At 31.7% G+C, this 19,528-nt stretch overlaps 1 protein-coding gene across 2 annotated transcripts; it reads left to right on the top strand.

Annotated features, from left to right (window-relative positions):
• The first annotated feature begins 428 nt into the window (after positions 1-428).
• Positions 429-13,949, top strand: LOC117919666 (probable LRR receptor-like serine/threonine-protein kinase At1g06840). Of its 2 annotated transcripts, XM_034836883.1 has the most exons (21): positions 429-629; positions 1,314-1,404; positions 1,703-1,850; positions 2,950-3,021; positions 3,102-3,173; positions 3,671-3,814; positions 3,909-3,980; positions 4,066-4,137; positions 4,432-4,506; positions 4,854-4,922; positions 5,239-5,307; positions 5,449-5,520; positions 5,699-5,785; positions 5,921-5,989; positions 6,784-7,298; positions 7,770-7,928; positions 8,927-9,210; positions 9,551-9,602; positions 10,083-10,333; positions 11,838-11,972; positions 13,422-13,949. In XM_034836883.1, exons 1-21 carry the CDS (start codon positions 474-476, stop codon positions 13,761-13,763), a joined length of 3,006 nt encoding a protein of 1,001 aa, XP_034692774.1. In that variant the 5' UTR covers positions 429-473; the 3' UTR covers positions 13,764-13,949. The 2 variants fall into 2 exon arrangements, with proteins under 2 accessions (XP_034692774.1, XP_034692775.1); XM_034836884.1 differs by having other exon boundaries at positions 431-1,535.
• Positions 13,950-19,528: the final 5,579 nt, after the last annotated feature.

Genomic DNA, 19,528 nt, shown 5'->3' with positions numbered 1-19,528 from the left:
CATGATTTTTATTCATGCATTTGTAAACACAAAGCAGTTGCCAATGTTTGCCCTTTCCTTTTTGCTATTTGACTATGTTGTTATATTGTGTATTGTTTGGTTAGAAGCATTCTTTCAGAGAACGATGTTGAAGAAATCAATTGTGTTATACTAAAATATTAACAATATTATCTAAATCACCCCCACTTTTAGATAAAGACAAAAACATTTTTAAAGTAATGCTAAATCTTAAGGTGGACTTCTTCTATTGGTTTTTATGAACTGAGATGAGTTGTAATTACCCTCTACTTTATAAAAATAGACAAAGTACCATTGACATTTTTGAAATGGAAAAGGTCATTGGAGATTGCAGAGTGTGTGTATATATATATATGCTAGTAACATAGGAACAAGTCCACAACATAGGTCATCTCCCTCCATGCCACACCAGCAGATGAATGAGTTTGAAAATATAAAAACAAACCCAAAAGACAATGCTATTTACCAAATCCATTTTTTACTTTGCTTCTCCCATTTTCTTGACTCAATCTCTGAACCACCCTCAGTTTATATCCACTCCACTCCTCATCAATCAAAATTTCATCATTTCTTACATCTGGGTGGTAAACATTAAAGAAAGAGAAGAAAATGTGTGTTATGGGTTCTCAGTTTTTTCTTTTTTGGTTACCTTTAGGATTATTGGGTTCTATTGTTTCTGGGTTTAATGCTTGTTAAGCTATGTGTTAACTGAATCTCCATTCCCACCCCTCCTTTTTAGTGATTTTTTTTAATTGATTTCTCGCGTGTTAGGTGGTGACAATTTTCTGCAACATGTTTGGGTGGTTTAGATTTTGTTGAAAAAATGGATAAAAAGAAGAAAAGAAAAGAAAATGTATTATGGGTTCTTGTGTTTTTTACTTTTTGGATTAGTGAATTTTATTGTTTCAGGGTTTTTATGCTGGTTTAGTTATATGTTGAACAATTTTTTTCCTCTTTAATAATTATTTAGTTGATTCCTTTACAAGCCTGTTTGTTCTTGAGAATTTTCCAATGAAAAGAGAAGAAAATATGTTTTGGGTTCTTGTTTGTTTTCTTTTGGATTACTAGATTTTATGGTTTCAGCTGGCTGGTAACCATCTTTCACTACCCTGCTTGATTCATGATATTAGGCCCAGGAAAAAAAAAGTGATATGGGTTCTCTAATTTCTTTTGTCGAAGAAAAAATGTGAAAAGTCAACTGATTTTTTCTTCTTTAGTCAGTTTTTCTACAATTATCAGTATTATTTACACTGATGAGAACATTTCATGTGTATTTGTTGTGTTTGAATTTGAAGATGGCATGGACCAGAGTTTTTCTCCTTGGAGCTGTTCTCGCTTTGTCATCATTTTGCCTCGCTGCAGGACAGATTACTGATCCATCAGAAGGTCATTTTTCTCTTTGTGTGTGTATATGTATTGGGTCTGTAGGGTTGTATGCAGGTGTAAGCTCATATTCGGCCTGAAGGATTCTATGTGAGTGTGTGTATATTGGGCATATGAAGCATGCTGGTTTGCGTGTAAGTCATGTCTGTACTGGTGCCATGAATTGTATGCAGTTGTGTGTATATACATTGGGGGTGCGGGGTTGTTTGAGGTGACTGGGCACATGGGGTTGTATACTCATCTGTTGATAAGTGAAACCGAAAATCATCAATGTTGAATTCTTTTTTGAGCTTGACTGCAGTCACTGCATTGAGAGCAATCCGTCGTAAGCTCAGTGATCCTAAGAAGAGACTCAACAATTGGAAAAGCAAGGACCCATGTGCATCAGATTGGACTGGGGTAATCTGCAGCATGAATCCAAATGATGGTTATCTCCATGTCCAAGAACTGTATGTATATACATTTATCAATTTAGATTTTTTTTGCTTTTCCCTTCTTGATGCTGCTGGTAGTGTTATTTCCTTTTGTGATTGAACTTATCTCTAAAATGAAGAGGCATTTGTTTGATTTATAGTACAAGGAAACTCTTAACTGAATTTGTATTTTTAGATTTCAAAGTTTACTTACATGTATAATCTCATCATAGTCAATCACCACTATTATTATGGCCATCAGGTTTTGTAGAATAGAAGATGATACCACTGGCTAGGAAAGACTGATGCCACTTTTTTTACCTTTTCAGCTTTGTTTCTTCTTTATTTGTCTTTCCCAAGATTGGGAAAAAAAAAACAAACATTGAATTACCTAGAATTTGGAGGTTCGGGTTGAATTTTTCCCTGTAATGGTTTAAGTGGCTAGCTAGGCTGGGTGCATTCAAACCATGATATCCCCTGTTGCAGTTCTATACCGTTTGGTTGGATATGAAGAGGGTTAATCTATAAGAAGAATTAATTCTTAAAAAATTTCGAGGTACCAGTCCATTTTGTGTTGGTAAAAATGTTTATTGCAGGTTTAACTGTATATATTTTTTGCCGTGAATTATTATCATCTTAGGAGTCTTTCAGCTTTATTATATTTCAGGAATAAGACTACATATGGCATAGTTCATGGTATCTTGTTTGGTTATAGGTTAATCTCAATGACTAAGTTCACATCAATACTGATGATTAATTCCTAGTGTTCTTTCATCCAATTTGTTATCGAAGTCTGCTTTGGCACCCAAGATTGATCGTGCATTGCTTCAATCATTTCATAAAGATGATTTTTTTCAAACAGTTTCGGCTTTAGAAACTGGATGCTTGAATGAGAGTAAAGGTATAATTGGTTAGAGGCAGATCGATTGAAGGATTGAGCACATTGACATATCTTGAATCGAAAAAAAACTACTATAACATCCTTTAACTATGTTGAGTTTATGACCTTCTACACCATGGATGATATTCAAGCCAAACATAGTGACAGAAGAGTTAGTCAATTTAACAATATATCAACAAGGTCATTTATGCTGATTTCTGTGATTTTTCCTTTTCTATTTCTTTTCTGATGCAGGAGGTTGCTAAATTTTAGTCTCAATGGGAAATTAGCGCCAGAGCTTGGCCTACTATCTTATATGACCATATTGTGAGTCACAGCATGTGATCTAGCAACTATCTATCCTCTGATCAGAACTGATGATTTTTTCTTCCCTTTTGCTTTGCCAGGGATTTTATGTGGAACAATATAAGTGGCAGCATACCGAGGGAGATAGGTGATATTACCTCTTTGAAGCTCCTGTAAGTTGAAACTTGATTTAGAGTAGGTCATATATTTTCTTTCTTGATAAAAAGCTAAAAATTCTTTATAATACTAAAGAGAGAGCCCCGGGTGATCCTTAGAAGAAAGAACTATCATACATGAAGAACATGATATATGATAATGAAAAAGAAAAGAAAAAAGAAATGAGAGTAGACAAAGTATAGGCAGCAGGAGGAGGTTTGGTAAAAATTCTTTACAAAAAATTTCAAGTGATGCAACTTCCCTCTTAGCAAATCGATTGGCCCCTTGATTGGATGATGTAGGTGTCAAAGAAGGATATTAGCCAAACCCCTCACCAAGTTTTGTGAATCTTCCAACTGCCAGATTTATGGTTTTATTAGTAAATATCCTCTCTTGATTTTGATGCCTAGAATAGCAGAACATGATATTCCACAGCTTATCTCGGCTCATTGGTCCATGACATTGCTTATGATAGCAGGAAGCTAACATTTGATGTACTATATTTTATGTGCAGGCTTTTAAATGGAAATCAAATATCAGGTTCTTTACCAGAAGAGCTCGGTAATCTCACTAACCTGAACAGATTTCAAGTGGATCTGAACAATATATCAGGACCACTGCCAAAATCATTTCAAAACTTGACCAGTTGTCTACATTTGTGAGTCGCCTCTTACGATCCAAACACCTCTTGTTGGGTCATATTTAGTCTTCAAGATCTTTGGGTACACATATTTATAGATGTTTTTTGTCAGTCATATGAACAATAATTCAATCAGTGGTCAAATTCCAGCTGAGCTATCTTCATTGCCTCAACTTATACACTTGTAAGTTCAATGAGAATTTAATGGCCTGTTCTGTTAGTCACTGTTTTCCTCACCGTATTAACAAAGAAAGTCTTAACATATGCAGCCTGCTCGATAACAACAATTTGTCAGGGTATCTTCCACCAGAGCTTTCTCAAATGCCGAAACTGAAGATTCTGTATGTTCAATCTTTCTTCATTATTTTCACAATTTTATAACCTTTTTAGCTTTTATACCAACGTCTGGCAATTGTATGTTTTCCTTGTCTGAATGTGATAATTGGTACTAGTGACACAGCTGAATGCAGTTCATATGATTCCATATGCAGAAAAAAAAGTATCTAAGTCCTAAAAAGTAGGGGGAAATAGTTGCAAATGCATTGTAAAAGTAAAAATGATGGAATATCAGAGGCTGGTAGATGCACAAATGGAATGGCTTGTTGATCACTAACCTCTGCCTCTCTTTATTGCAGTCAACTTGACAACAACAACTTTGGTGGGACTGAGATTCCAGAATCATATGGCAACATGTCCAAACTGTTGAAACTGTAATATCTTCTTTTTTCTCTCTTTCATGATTTTGTTTCCTTTTCCATTAATATTCAATTCATGGATAAAGTATAATTCGAAATGTCACTGACATTTGGGAAGAGATTAACTGCTGGACCAGATCAATGTTTAACTTGCAGTTTTAGACTATGTTTATCTATCCAAAACCAACTAGTCTTTGAAAGAAATTGTGTAGTATGTTAGCGTATGTTTTCAGTTTTTGTTTGTTTCATATCTTCAACATCTTCCCATTTTTTAAAGAAGGTACCTTCTTTTATTCTTGCTGAACTTGCTGGTGTCAAGACTTATAATACAAAGTTTGTGATTTTATTCCACAACTAAGCAGGAGTCTTAGGAACTGCAACTTGCAAGGAAGTATTCCCAATCTAAGCAGGATACCAAACCTTCATTACTTGTAAGTTCTTAAATAAAATTGATTTTTTTGTTGACTAAACAGTTAGTCTCATAAAGAATTTGTATCTCTGTGTGGGTTATCCTCCTACTGATGATAAGCACTCATGGTTGATAAGTTCAATAATATTCATATACTGGTGATTTCATTTACTAAAGAAGTGATGTGCCTTCTTTTGTTCTTTTTTTTGACGTAGTATACTACCAGTAGTCATGATTGGAAAATTACTGTTCATATGATTAAAATTAACAAATCAAATAAAATTTTAGAGTATCTGTTGACAGTGATTACTTCTGATTTGTTAATGTTTGTGTGGCAGAGATCTTAGCCATAATCAACTTACGGGAAGTATACCATCAAATAGGCTTTCCAATAACATCACAACCATGTATGTTGCTGCTGTAGTTCTATTTAGTTCTGTTCCATTTGCTCATCTCTTTCTCTCTTTTTTTTCTTGTGTGTAAAGCATCAATGTTGTCTCATTCTAGGCCATAAAAGAAATAATCCATTTTGTTGATCAATGGTGCAGTGACCTGTCCAGTAATATGCTTAGCGGATCTATCCCCTCAAGCTTTTCGGGCCTTCCTCATCTTGAGAGATTGTGAGATTCACTTAACATTTTCAGTTTCATTTCTTCTACATCGCATGCTATCTTGATGTGAAATTCCTTTCTAAAAATTTTACTTTCAGTACATTAGCAATACCACATGGACTGGTATACTGATCTAGGTTAAATTGTGGAAAACTTTTATAAGACGGTAAAACTTGCTTTGTTGTAGGTCACTCGAGAACAATTTGTTGAATGGTTCCATTAGCTCTGCCATTTGGGAGAATGTGACTTTTGCTGCTAATTCAACACTTACCTTGTAAGTAATGATAACAGAAAGTTTCCATATCCACTGCATTTTTAATCCTAGATTTTCATTGGCCTGGGGAGTGGGTTTCATTATTTGCCTAGTTCCATTTAATGCTAATCTTTTTTGTATCATCTATACTTCCAGGGATTTCCAGAACAATTCATTTTCAAACATTTCTGGCAGTTTTGTTCCTCCTTCAAATGTCACAATCAAGTAAGCTTCATTTTTCATGAATTAAATATACATTGTGCATATTATGGTACTTCTAGCTGTGGAAGCCATAGTAACAGGAGTAGGAACCAAAGGAGGAGAAGACAAATGGGGACTCCCATGACTCTGCATAATTTGGATATCTAACAACTCAAAGGAAAAGAATGGTATCAAGGTCATGACTTACAAAAGTAATGATGCAATGAATAATTTTAGCATTCAAAACTTTTTTATATTAAAATACTGACAACAGAGTAATATGATGCCAGAAAGGAAGGACTATGCAGGAGTACTTATATATATTTGTAATCATAGTCAAATATCTTATGCTATTAATTTACTGAAGAAATAAAATTTGGAATTTTTGTGTAGGAAAAAAGAAATTAAGAAAAAATGAAAGAGAGAATCCGGGTTATGCTAATGTTTACACTTACATGATGTATTTTGTAAAACCATATATATTATGCACATGTGATTGATATCCATGCTGTTCACTTCCATTTTAGTTGACTTATCCTTTGTCACATACATTGATCTTCAGTTCACCATTTATGCTTTCAAGTCTTTAATCATTTTCCTTTATGTATTGCATTTGTGATGCTGTCCTTTTACTCAAGTGCTCAAATGGTTTCCAAGAAATTGTTGAGAATGTATGCTCAGGTGCATGCCTTTAATGATGTCTGTATTTACATTGTCATTTATTCTATTAGTGTTTCTTGCAGATGTAAATACATGTAATGAGTTTTTATAATTGACAGTTGCAAATAAGCTGATGCCCTTCAATTCTGGATGTTCAGGCTAAATGGTAATCCTCTCTGTACAAATGCAAATGCACTAAACATCGTCCAATTCTGTGGAACTGCAAATGGAGAGGATGAGGCTCCTGGAAGCCCAGACAACTCCAACATTACCTGCCCGTCTCAATCCTGTCCTCTCAATGATCATTTCGAATATGTCCCTGGATCTCCTGTTTCTTGCTATTGTGCCGCACCACTCGGAGTTGGATTTCGCTTGAGAAGTCCTAGCATATCAGATTTTCCTCCATACACTGATCAATTTAAGGCATACATAACCTCCAATCTTGGTTTGGTTCCTTACCAACTACTCATTGATTCATTCATATGGCAAAAGGGTCCGAGGCTAAGGATGTATTTGAAGTTCTTTCCCCAGTATAATAATCAATCTAATACATTTAACACAAGTGAGATACAGCGGATTAGAGACTTAATCGCCACATTTACAATTCCTGGGGATGATATCTTTGGCCCATATGATCTGCTTAATTTCACTCTCGTGGGACCTTATGCAGACGGTATGCCTTGAAGACTATATTTTCATGTTCATAACTATCAATATAGCTATTACTTTCACTGAAGAATTGAAATTGTTTAAAGTGTTAAAAAATGACAAGTTTTGGACATTAGCCTACAGCTTTTTTTTTTTTTAATTCCAGTATAACTTCGAAATCCCAGTATTTTTCCATGGTCTCTTCCATTTTACACAAACCAAATTTTGACTGGGTTCTCATGAATGTGGAAGGACCATGAATCTTTAATAACAAAATAAATAAAAAAAACAAAAAAAGAGGAAAGAGAAAAAAGGAAAGGCAGGCTGTGTCCATGTAGTCATTGTTCATTTCTAGTTTTGCTCCCATAAAAGAGTTTCAATATCATGTTCATTAAATTTAGTTCCTTACATAGTATGTGAGGTACCTTAATTGTTCAAATCCGGATTGTTTTAAAATATCAGAAGCATTGATTGTTGATTCTTCTTATTGCTGCAGTTGATCTTGAGTCCAAAAAATCAGGTATAAGCAAAGGTGTTATTGTTGGAATTGTTTTGGGGGGCCTCTCCTTCACAACTGCCATAGTTTTGGTCATTGCAGTTGTGTTCTGGAAAAAGCAGACTCGACATGGGCATAAAGATTCAAAACAACAACCATGTGAGTTCATATAGATTTATAGTCACTTTAAATATCTTTAGTCATGTCTTTTATAATAAAACCATTACAAGGAGTGTCCTTTGACCAGAAACATCCTTTGAAGTTAAGTTTCCATTTCTGGGAAACCAAAGTTCAAATTGGAATGGATGCTCAACTCCTTTAACTCATATATAAAATACCATTCAAATGTATTATTTTCATGCATTTTCCCTTTTGATTATTATTTTTTTTTTTACTTTTAAGGATATTCTATTTGATGATTGCATCATGTCATTTATAAAAGAAAGTTTTAAGGCATGAGTAAAGATGAAAACAAGAAGAAAAAGGATTCATGACATATTCTTTTAAAGTGGAAACCAAACTGATAAACCCACTGATGTCTGAAATGTTCATGGCATATTCTTTCACCTGTCGCCCAAATTTTTTTTTTCCTTCATTATTTCTACCACCTCAATAAAGGGAAAAACCAAGTGAGGTTAAATAGATGTATTCCGAAATGCCTAATACTGCCTGCACTTAAAATTTTGTATATAGAAGAGGCAACAGGCTCTGTTGATGCCCTTTCCCTTGCAGCTTTTCAGTTAACATTTTAGAAAATTTAAAACATAAATATGGACTATGATGAACTCTTTAAAATATAGCTGCTTCATTGAATTATATAATACCCTCAAGCATCCCTCTTAGAGATATGTTTGCAAGAGGCATAGTTAAATCTTTCTTGTTTAATTTCCCTGTGCCACTTCCATTCAGTAACTTGGGGAATCAATGAGGTTTTATGATTTAGTATCTGAAATAGTCCTATTGGTTGACCCATTATTGGTTGAACCATTATCACACCCTAAATCTACTTTGTTTTCTTAAATAGTCTCGCCTGAACAATTTTGATTACTTTAGATGCTAACTGGAATCATAAAAAAAATTTGCTTCTCAATATGCTGATCTTGTAGGTAGGGTTAGACACAATCATGGTCTTTTTTTGTTTGCTTTTCTCTTTTCAGTTTCAAAGACTGCAGTGATAATAGAAGGTGTGAAAGGATTTAGTTTTGGAGAAATGGAAATTGCTACTGAAAATTTTAGTGAAGCTACTCAAATTGGCCAAGGAGGCTATGGGAAGGTATATAAAGGCATTTTAGCAGATGGGACAGTTGTAGCAATAAAGCGTGCACAACAAGGATCTTTGCAGGGTGAGAAAGAGTTCTTTACTGAGATTGGATTGTTGTCACGATTACATCATCGTAATCTGGTTTCATTGATTGGGTATTGCGATGAAGAACAGGAACAGGTAGAATCCGGTCTTTTCTAGATACACAAATATAAGTACACACACACACACACATACACATATAAAACAGAGCTACTACTGGACTGCCAGTAGCACTTATTTGATGACTTGTTAAAAATAAAAAGGATTTATTGTTGCATGTATATCAACTTTTTTGTCTGTTAGTCGAGTCATGGACTCATGATAAGTGATTTTGTAATTTTTTTTGTTGGTTCCACATTAGTTTCTTGGATGTGTGTGCCCATTTGCATTAGAATGAAGGAATTAACTCTGTTTTCAGTGTTATAAGTTTGTTTATGCTTGAAAATTAAGCATCTGATCTTTTTGCTTGTCTGTGCAGTTGCTTGTATATGAATTCATGCCGCATGGTTCACTGCACAGTCTCCTTTCTGGTAAAGTTCTATAGACTTCCTAAGGTTCTATCAGTGGTTGTGTGTGTGGGTTATTCAAATTATGACCATATATTGATTGGTTTTTTCTTGTTTTCTTTTCTTTTCATTTCTTTCTCAAGGAGGGGGTGCTCTTCAGTTTGAATATGTTTCTTTTTTCACATTCCAGTAACAGAAGTAATGTTGGTTTTTTATGAGAAGAACATGTTGTTGAAACTACATTTTCTATTTCTAAATTAAAATTCTGGAATCTAGTCTTATGCTTGTGGCATTATTATTCGTGTTCTCGGTTTTTTGTTTTTTTGTTTTTTTGTTTTCAAAAAGCATGATGGTAACCTTAAGTATGATCATTCAAGTTCCAGTCTGATTGTCAGCTGCAGTTTACTTTTTAAAAACAGAACACAATCCAAATGATTTCTTGGTTTTACGTATTTCAATTTTATCTTCTTGCGAGTGCTACATTTTTTGTGTTTGATGAAACAGCTAGGTCCAGAGGAACTCTTACTTTTGTGACAAGATTGCATATTGCATTATGTTCAGCCAAGGGTGTTCTCTACCTCCATACTGAAGCTTACCCTCCCATAATTCATCGTGATATCAAGGCGAACAATATACTTTTGGACTCTAAATTCAATGCAAAAGTGTCTGATTTTGGAATCTCATGTCTTGTACCAGTATCAGATGGTGAAGAAGTTGCCACTGCTCATGTATCCACTGTTGTGAGAGGCACACCAGTAAGTTTTACTCTAATTGCATTAATGAAAGATGTCTAGGCAGGCAACCTTAAGGTGCACTGTGAAGCTGATGACGTAGCATCATAGTTAGTGATGTAATCCTCCAATAATGAAGTGGTTGGATATATGAAAATACATAGCAATCACGAGAAGGCCATGGGAAGCTCTTTGGACTGTCTTTCAAGTCTTTGACCTAGGATGTTCTTAGAGTATTCTCTAAGCAAGAAAGTTGTCAGGAATTCTGTCAGGGGTTCTTCAGTATAAGTTGTGAAAATTCTTGTAAGAAGCCCCCCTGCTTCGGTGAAGTCTATTGATAGAGGAGGTTGATGTCTTTCCTCTTTTATTAATAGGAAACAAAAATATCTTCTTGAGAAGAAGAAAAAATACTACAAGGACAACTGGACAAGAATCCTTCACCGTAGCCACAAAAGATCCATAAACCATGGAACTCGAGGGAGGAGCCCTCAACTGACACCTGTAGAACTGCAGTTCCTTGCTTAGCCAATCAAATTGTTTCCCCATTAGTCTTACTGGGCTTCTGATCAAAATGGCATTGTAAACCTCTAGAAGGTTGACCATCCTATGAATCCAACAATCATATCTTTAAGGCAGTCTCCAGCCCTAGGATATCTAGGAGAGAGCAATGTTTAAGTCCCTCTCCACCCGAGGTCATTGATTCAAAATGATCGTGCTTCTGTCCATCCGTCTAATTAGCCTAGGGTTCCATCTTGATGTTCAGACCAAATCTAATTGGATTCGGGAGAGCTCTAACAACACTAAATTCATAGTTTGTAGAAACAACCCCATTTACTTGGATTACCCAGAGGACAACTAGCAACTTTGAGCATGAGGCTCTCTATGGAGTGAGATGCCTACTTAGCTCCAATCCCAGAGTTGACATTCTTTAAGGATTAATCTTTACTGGACAATGAATACTTAGCACATGTCTAGGTAGATTATATGGAAGATTGAACACATTTAACAATTTCATTTGCTCCTTGAATCTTCTCTAATCCTGGCTATGTGATAAGATATGCAATTAGTTCAGCTAACCCCTGTTTTGAGTGTTCCAACCAGCAAACCAAGACCCTTAAGCTATGACATTATTTGCTGAGACAACAGCCTCTAGGATACCTTAGGATTGCCAAAACCTTGTCATATAGTCAACTTCAACTGCATCAAGTTGAAAACACTCCTGCAGTTACTCTTCAAGACATCACTTATTCTGCATGTTTTTCTTAAGAGGTCATCGTCCAGATATCCTATTCATCACATCAATTGGGTCACCTTAATTCCCCTCATCAAATATGCACTGCAGATTCATTTTTTGTTTTCCTTCTTGCCACTGTACACTTACTGCAATGTGTCATGGTTAATTGACAAATTTTTATACAAGCTACCATATTATTGGTCTATCAACCTCAAATTCTTATGCTATTTTGTTGTTTCAGCTTTTCAATGCAGAATCACAGTAAAATTCAATTATGAAATGTCTTCCATGCAGGGCTACCTTGATCCAGAGTATTTCTTTACTCACAAGTTAACAGAAAAGAGCGATGTTTATAGCCTGGGAATTGTATTTCTAGAATTGTTGACCGGGATGCAGCCTATATCTCATGGTAGAAACATTGTCCAAGAGGTACGTAGTTCTCTCTATCTCTCTCTCTCTCTAACTCCTGTCACAAACACCTTTTGGTGCTAAGTAGACATTCCTAAGGTTGAATGCAACGCCAATTTCTAAAATACTTATTCCATTCTTAGTGAATTTTAACCCAATTTGCAAGTCTCCCTCAAATAGTGTACTTAATGTGTCTAATAACTCTTTAGGGGGTTAAATTGATATTTATGTCACTCATTTGCTTTGGTATGTTAAAACTAGTATTTTGAGAGAGCTATCCGTACCACAGCCATTGCAAATTTTGAATAATTACAATGTTGATGATAATGAAGATATGTATTAGATAATGACAATAACTGCTCTAGGACTTTCACATGTTTTATTTCAGAAGTGTCGACTCTTAAGATCTTATGTCTGAATTCTTCTCAGGAACGGATGGAGGAACTTATAAGTAATCTACATTCTCATTTGAGATTGTTTGAGTTCTACTTCACCCATCACATACTTGAAAGGAAACAGTGGAAAACATTATGATTATTGTTACCTTTTGGAAAATGCCATTTATTCTGAAAAATTAACAATGCTGTTGTTTTTTTATAAAGAGGACAGACCCTATTAAAAGACATCCCATTTTGTCGTAACCAATAAACGTTTGATTGTTTATTGTGTTGTATAAGATGGGAAATCCCCTTCATTGAGTCTGGGGGAGGCTTACTCAGCAACCTAGATACTGACCTTAACTTTATGATTCATGGGTTGCTCAAAGTGTATGGGATTGAACGAGACCAACGAGTCTGCACCAGAATCAAGACACCCATGCCAGTACTGTCTATTATTATTGATGTCTTTGTATGCCTTTATTTGTATTTATTTTTCTTCTTTATTTATTTTTTCCAGTTGAAAATTCTTGGAATAGCTATCTTAGCACGGGTTTTCAATGATAGGTGCTAGCACATGTTCATAGTTTCTTGACACTATCACATCACCCCAACTGCATAATCTTAAATCAGACTCCCCCATTGTTTGAGATGAATCGAGTGAAGGTTGAATGTCATTTTGTCTGCAGTGAACTTCTGCATGAATTCTGTGTTTTTTTTCCTGGTGTCTCTTCTGTAAACGGTTATCTTCAGTCTCTTCTTTCTCCATTTGTTTTTGCTTTGAAGAGTAACTTTTGCTTAGAAATTAGTACAATATTTTCTCATTTCCTGTAGAAGAAAGAACCTTTTTGTTTTCGTTGTGATTTTGAAGGTTGAAAATAGCTGTTGGGAGCTCCATTAAGTGTCTGGTTTAGATACCAAGTCTTTGTCGTCTTCTTTACATTAATGAAGGGAAGATTGATGCTAGAAACACCTTGAATGTGTGGTGGATTAAGATTTTGTTTGATAGTGATTTTAGGAAGTGTTTATAACCTCTTCTCTAAAATCACGATCAAACAAACTCTAATATTGTTTGCATAATTTTGAATGCCAGGTAACTGCAGCATGTCAATCTGGAGCAATGTTCTCAATCATAGACCAGAACATGGGTCCATTTCCTTCTGACTCTGTCAAGAAGTTCATGACACTGGCCCTCAGATGCAGTCAGCATTTGACGAAGGATCGGCCTTCAATGCTGGAGGTGGTCAGAGAGTTGGAGAACATATCCTCAATGCTACCGCAAGCTGGACATTGTCGATCAGAGTCGGACTCCTTTGCTTCTGGAAAATCAGTAATGGACACTACAGCAGTCTATCCTGGAAGAAACTCCTACGTTTCTGGTTGCCCCGGGAGCGATCTCGTCAGTGGGGTCATCCCTACCATCCGGCCTCGCTGATCTACCATTAAATTTTCTGCTTCTGAACCTTTCTTTGATTAGTTTGTTCATGTTTGCTTAAAGAAATTTAAGACTGATCATACATACAGCCTGCAATATCTTTGTGCAGTCTATGAGGAACTACTTGTATATAATGAATGAATCCCAGTTCACATGATTAATTAGAAGAGTTTGTGTTGAATCCTATAATATACTCTGGTCTACACGTCGATACGTTTTAAAGTCATGAAGGTGTTTGATTATGGCATAGAAGAAGACTTTCTTTTCTGTCATAAATATCGAAAAAACATCAATATATTTTTAGTCTTATTATTGCTAGTCAAGATGTGTTTGTTTGTAGTTGTAGTCGATATCTTAAAATTTTTTAGATATGAATGGTTGATTTATGTTCCTCCTGCCAGATATCCCATACAAGATAAGATATGATTGACTTGGAATATGACATGAAAAATATTGCTATATTTCTTTTTCTGATGGGATATAGCATTAAATATTGATGTTCCCTTTAACCACTTGATTTGTTGAGTGATGTAACGTGAATCTTTAAAAATTAATTTTCTATTTCAAAATAATTTTAAATTTATTTTTTATTTAAAAAATACTAAAAAAAAAAAGAGAAAAAACGTTAAAGAAAATAGTTTTTTTTTCATGTTTGATTTGATGGTAGAAAATAAAAAAATAAATAAATATAATTAAAATTAAAAATAATATATTTTAAATTATTTAATATTTATATGACTTGAAAAATAAATCAAATAAGTTTAAAGAAAGGTATAAAAATAATTTATTAATTTTATAAATATTATTTTCCTCAATTTTTTTTTCTCTATATTTCTTTCCTCTTGTATTTTCTATCAAATTTTGTAGGAACTAAAAATGGAAATAATTTCCAAATGAGGCCATGTGTTTTGAAACCTTTTTTTTATATATATATTTTTTAAAAATACATCATCGATAAAAATTTTAATTATGAAGTGATTAATAATCTTTTGACATATTATATTATAATACTCTTAACATTTTTTATAAAAACACCTCATCTTTTATTTATTTTTTTTACTTTGTAAAAATGATAAAAAACCCCATTAGGTGTGGTTTAAATAAAAAATAAAGAATATTAAAACTAAAAATTAAAATTAAAAACCAACGATGTAAAAATAGAAATAGGGAAATAGCGGAAATCAATATTTTATATTTATATTTTTAGGTTCAATTTTTTTAATTTTAATCATTTTTTATTTTTCATTTCATGGTTGATGGTAGCTAATCGAGCTTTTATATAATTTTATAATTAAAAAAATGAGATTTTTGTAACAAAAACATTAGATTATTAAAATATTCGATATAAAGTAATTATTATCCACTTAAGGATTGAGGATAATTTTTTCATTTGAGGTGATATACACCCTTTTTGCAAATCTTAAAAATTTTATGGACGAAGTTTTATTATGTATTTTCAAAAAGGTATATAGGATTTTCAAAATGAGTTGGTCTAGGAAGTATTCTTAAAAATTGTTCTAAGATAGAAAATGAATCCATTTACAAAATTTGAAGATATTAATTTTCAATGCGTGTTGAAAATGAATCATCAATCATATGATGACATATTTATATTTTTATTTTTAATTGTCTATATCATAATGTCTCAAATCTCATTTATTTGTATTCGTTCAACGATTTAGACATCATGATTCCACACACAAGAAATGTTTGAGATTTGGATTTTTATGAATTAATATTGGTAGTTGAATTGATTTTCAATTCACAACACTCAATATCAATGGTGTTATATTATGTTTTCAATTTTAATTGTTTGTACTCTAATGTCTCAAATCCTATTTATTTTATCATGATTTTGTACATGATGAATGATTGAGATTTAGATTTTTATGGATTAATATTAGTAGTTGAAAATTGATTTTTGATTTTGTTTTTTTGTTTTTGGTAAATCTTTATGTAATAAATGAAAATAAGTGAAATAGATTTGAAGAAACATATAAAATATTTTAGTGACTTTGAATCTATTTTTTTTTAATTTCATTTTTTCTTTCTTTTAATTTTTCACTTTATTTTTTTCCATTTTCTCTCAGATTTTTTTGGAAACAAACATAACCTTAATTTTTATAAATAAAGAATATTTGTACCTAAATATCAATATATTAGATGGTTTTTTTGAAAAATATTTTCAATTCACTTGTTCCATCATTAATATTATTTTTATTAATCTTTTTAAAATAAACATTTTTTCAATTTATATTTAACAGAATGGTTGAAAATATTTACTAAAAAGTATTAAGTTGTAAAATTATTTACATAAAAATAAATAAATAAATAAAATGTGGGGGAAACTTAAAGCCTAGTAGAACCGTTTTTGTTTTTGAGACTCAAAAACACATTTGATTTTTTTTTTTAAATATAGAAAAAAGTTTTTTGATAACTTGCTTTAAAAATAAAGTATTTTCTCATAACATATTTAATTATTTTTAATTTTTTTTAAAGTTATTTTTCAAAAAATTATATAAATATAAAAATGATAGAAAATAAAACACTATAAATAAAAAAATATTTTTATGAAATATTTGAAAAACAAAAACAGGTTGAGAAAATATTTTAGAGTAGAAAATAAGTTCATCTATAGTATTAAATGATATTTTTTGCCATATGCATTTATTTATATTATATAAATTATCATACAAATTCAACTTCTCGGATTTAGTTTTCGGGTTTGTCGGTGTCCATGGAAATTTTGATTTTTTTTTGGGTTTTTGGTAAAACTCATATCACACATCACTCAATATCAATGGGAGAAGATGTCTATAGTTGGTGACTTGGTGTGATATTCCCAAGAGAAATTAATACATATTCCAAATTCAAATCACATCAATCTTTTTATCATTTAGCACTTAGGGCACATAAGTCAATGGATTTCTTAAATTAATTCACCAATATACTAAATATAAATATATTTAAGAAATATTTAATTAAAAGGATATAATAATCCCTAAATTATGAATCTAACCACTTTCATTTTTTAAAGTAATTTATTTTTTATATAAATATCATTTATTATTTCAAGTATTTATATATAGATTTTTAAATAAAATATTGTTTAAAATAAATAAATAATGTGAACATTTTTGTCAAAAAAAAAATGTTAAATTTCAAAAATTAGGTTTTCACATACCTTTTTAATCAAATAACCCTTAATTTAATTTTAAAAACTAAACATTTGACATCATTTTTTTAATAACAGTTTTTTAATAACGTGCTCTAAAAGCAAACTATCTTTTTGATAACATATTTAATTGTTTTTATTTGTTTTTTAAAAACTATATTAAAAATTAATTATATAGATATAAAAAATAATAGAAAATAAAGCATTATAAACAAATTTTATTTTTTAAAAAAATATTGAGAAACACAAAAACCAAGTTGAAAAAATTTCTAGACCATATTTGAACAATTTTCTGTTTTTAAAAATTGCTAACATTGTTTAGCTATTATCTTTCGGAAACAATTTTTAAAAATAAGGCGTAGAAAATAATTTTTAGAGAATAAAGAATTTTTTTTTATTTTTTAATTTAAAGAAAAACATGAACCTATTTTACCATATTTTTCGAAACTTGTGTTTAAAATTTATTTTTTATTTTTTAAATTAAAAATAATTTTAAATATAAGTTTAAGAAAACATGATCAAACGAGGCTCCAAATTCTTGAAATTTTCTCAAAAATTATTTTGGAAAACATTTTCAAACTCTAGTTGATTTTAGACGTTGTCAATTATCAAATAATTTAATCACTTATTTACATCATGTGACACATAATTTGAGTGAAAGGTTGTACCATGTGAACACTTTGCACATGGTACGATAAAAGTACTAGACATTTAATCTTAAAAAACATATGTGATGTGACAACGTATTATAAGGTTTGATTAAATTAATTGCTAATCCGAACCCAATTCCCATCAAATTCAACTAATAGATCCAAATGGAAGGGCCTATATTATTTATTAATTTAAATTTGACCCACCTTTCATTTTTTATATACACCATTTCCTTGTCCTTCATCAATATAAATAATATTTTTTTTGTTTTCATTAGAAGACCTTTGAATGAAAGAAAGTGAAATTAGTATTCAATAAAGTATAAAGTATGATGAACTAAAACATGTTTAGTAATATCAAATTATTATTTTTATAATAAATAAATAAATAAATAAATAAATAGTTATGGCCACCGCGTTGGTCTATTACCGAATCCAAATATCAATGGTCACTAATGTTTTTCCCCATGTCGTCACTTTCTTGAAAAATATAACCTAAAACATGACATTTACATCATCAATTACGCAATGGTTTGAGAAAATTTTCACTCCAATGTAGATATTTTTGTTAGGTTTTATGGAATTCCAAAGTTATCCCAGATGTATTTTTCTTCAAAGTTTTAGCATTGATTACTTAGATTTTAATAAATAATTTCAATTAAAAAAAAAGAAAATTCTATTATATATATATATATATATATATATATCAAACTTTTAATTTAAACCTTTGGATATGATTCGTTAATGAGATTAAAATATGGAAAACTAAGTACAATAGGGTGAGATATTTTAATAAAATTTTTGTAATACTATTTGTTGAATGAAATTATAAATAAAAATAAAATTATAATATAAATAAATGAGATTAAAATAAGAAAAATTAAATATAATAGGGTGAGATATTTTAATATTCGACCTAATAGAAAAACAAAATTTGATGAATCGTGAAATCAAATTAAATCAAGCGTGTGTGTTTTAATATGACACCTTAAAAAAAATCTAAAAATGATGAAAATAATCCAATACCAATAATAATAATTTTATAACTATTTTTTCTACCATTAATACATGTTATTATACATTTTTATTTTTATTTTTTAATGGATGAAAATAATAATTAAAATATATTGTTAAAAAATATTCAATTTTTTGTTTTATGAATAAAAAAATATATTTTCTCTTTTTTTCTTTTAATTTATTTTAACAAATTGATCCTTATCTTCAAATATAATATTTTTTGTTATATTTTTTTAATTAATAATCCTTCATCAATCTCCTGGTAGAAAGGATTGGGTGAGCGCGTGAAAAGGTGGGGAAAGAGTGATGACCTGGTCCAAGTACAAGACTATCTGCTCCAGTTGTAGTAAAATAACCAACTACTCTGGAGACAAAAACGCCATTGATGAATATTTTGAACCTCAGTGATGAAGACAAGAGCTTTTAAAACTATTATCAATATTACCTTTTCTCTCTATTATTCTCAAGGTGGGGAGCATGAGGACAAAGGTGCTATCAGAGAGATCGTTTTCTCACATAAATTTTTTTCTTCTTTTTCACTATTCTCATGAAGATGACTACGACGACGTTTCTTCAGCCCACCACGTGCTCCGTCACCCCATTGACTTTCTCGTTTTTTGGGTTTCAAATCTCCTGTTCTCTCACACCCAGCTGCATTGTTGCTTCTGCTTCTCCCTACTTCACTCTTGCAAGTAAGCCCTTTTTGATTTTTGATTTTTAATTTTTTTTTGTGGGGTTTTTTTTGGGTGGTTTTGTTTGGTTTGAATTGGGGGGTTTGGGATTTTGGGTACTGTTTGGTTGGTGGGAAAATTGAGGGAAAAAAGGAAGTCAAATTGAATACAGCTGCAGCATTGGAAGGTGAGGAGAGATTTCCTTCTTTATTTTATTTTTTGGGAGGGGGGATTTTTTGTTTCTGTTTTCTT

This window comes from Vitis riparia, chromosome 8 (genome assembly GCF_004353265.1).
Source record: "Vitis riparia cultivar Riparia Gloire de Montpellier isolate 1030 chromosome 8, EGFV_Vit.rip_1.0, whole genome shotgun sequence".
NCBI classification, from domain to species: Eukaryota; Viridiplantae; Streptophyta; class Magnoliopsida; order Vitales; family Vitaceae; genus Vitis; species Vitis riparia.
The sequence above is the reverse complement of the archived record's forward strand: the minus strand, read 5'-3'. Positions and strand labels throughout refer to the sequence as shown.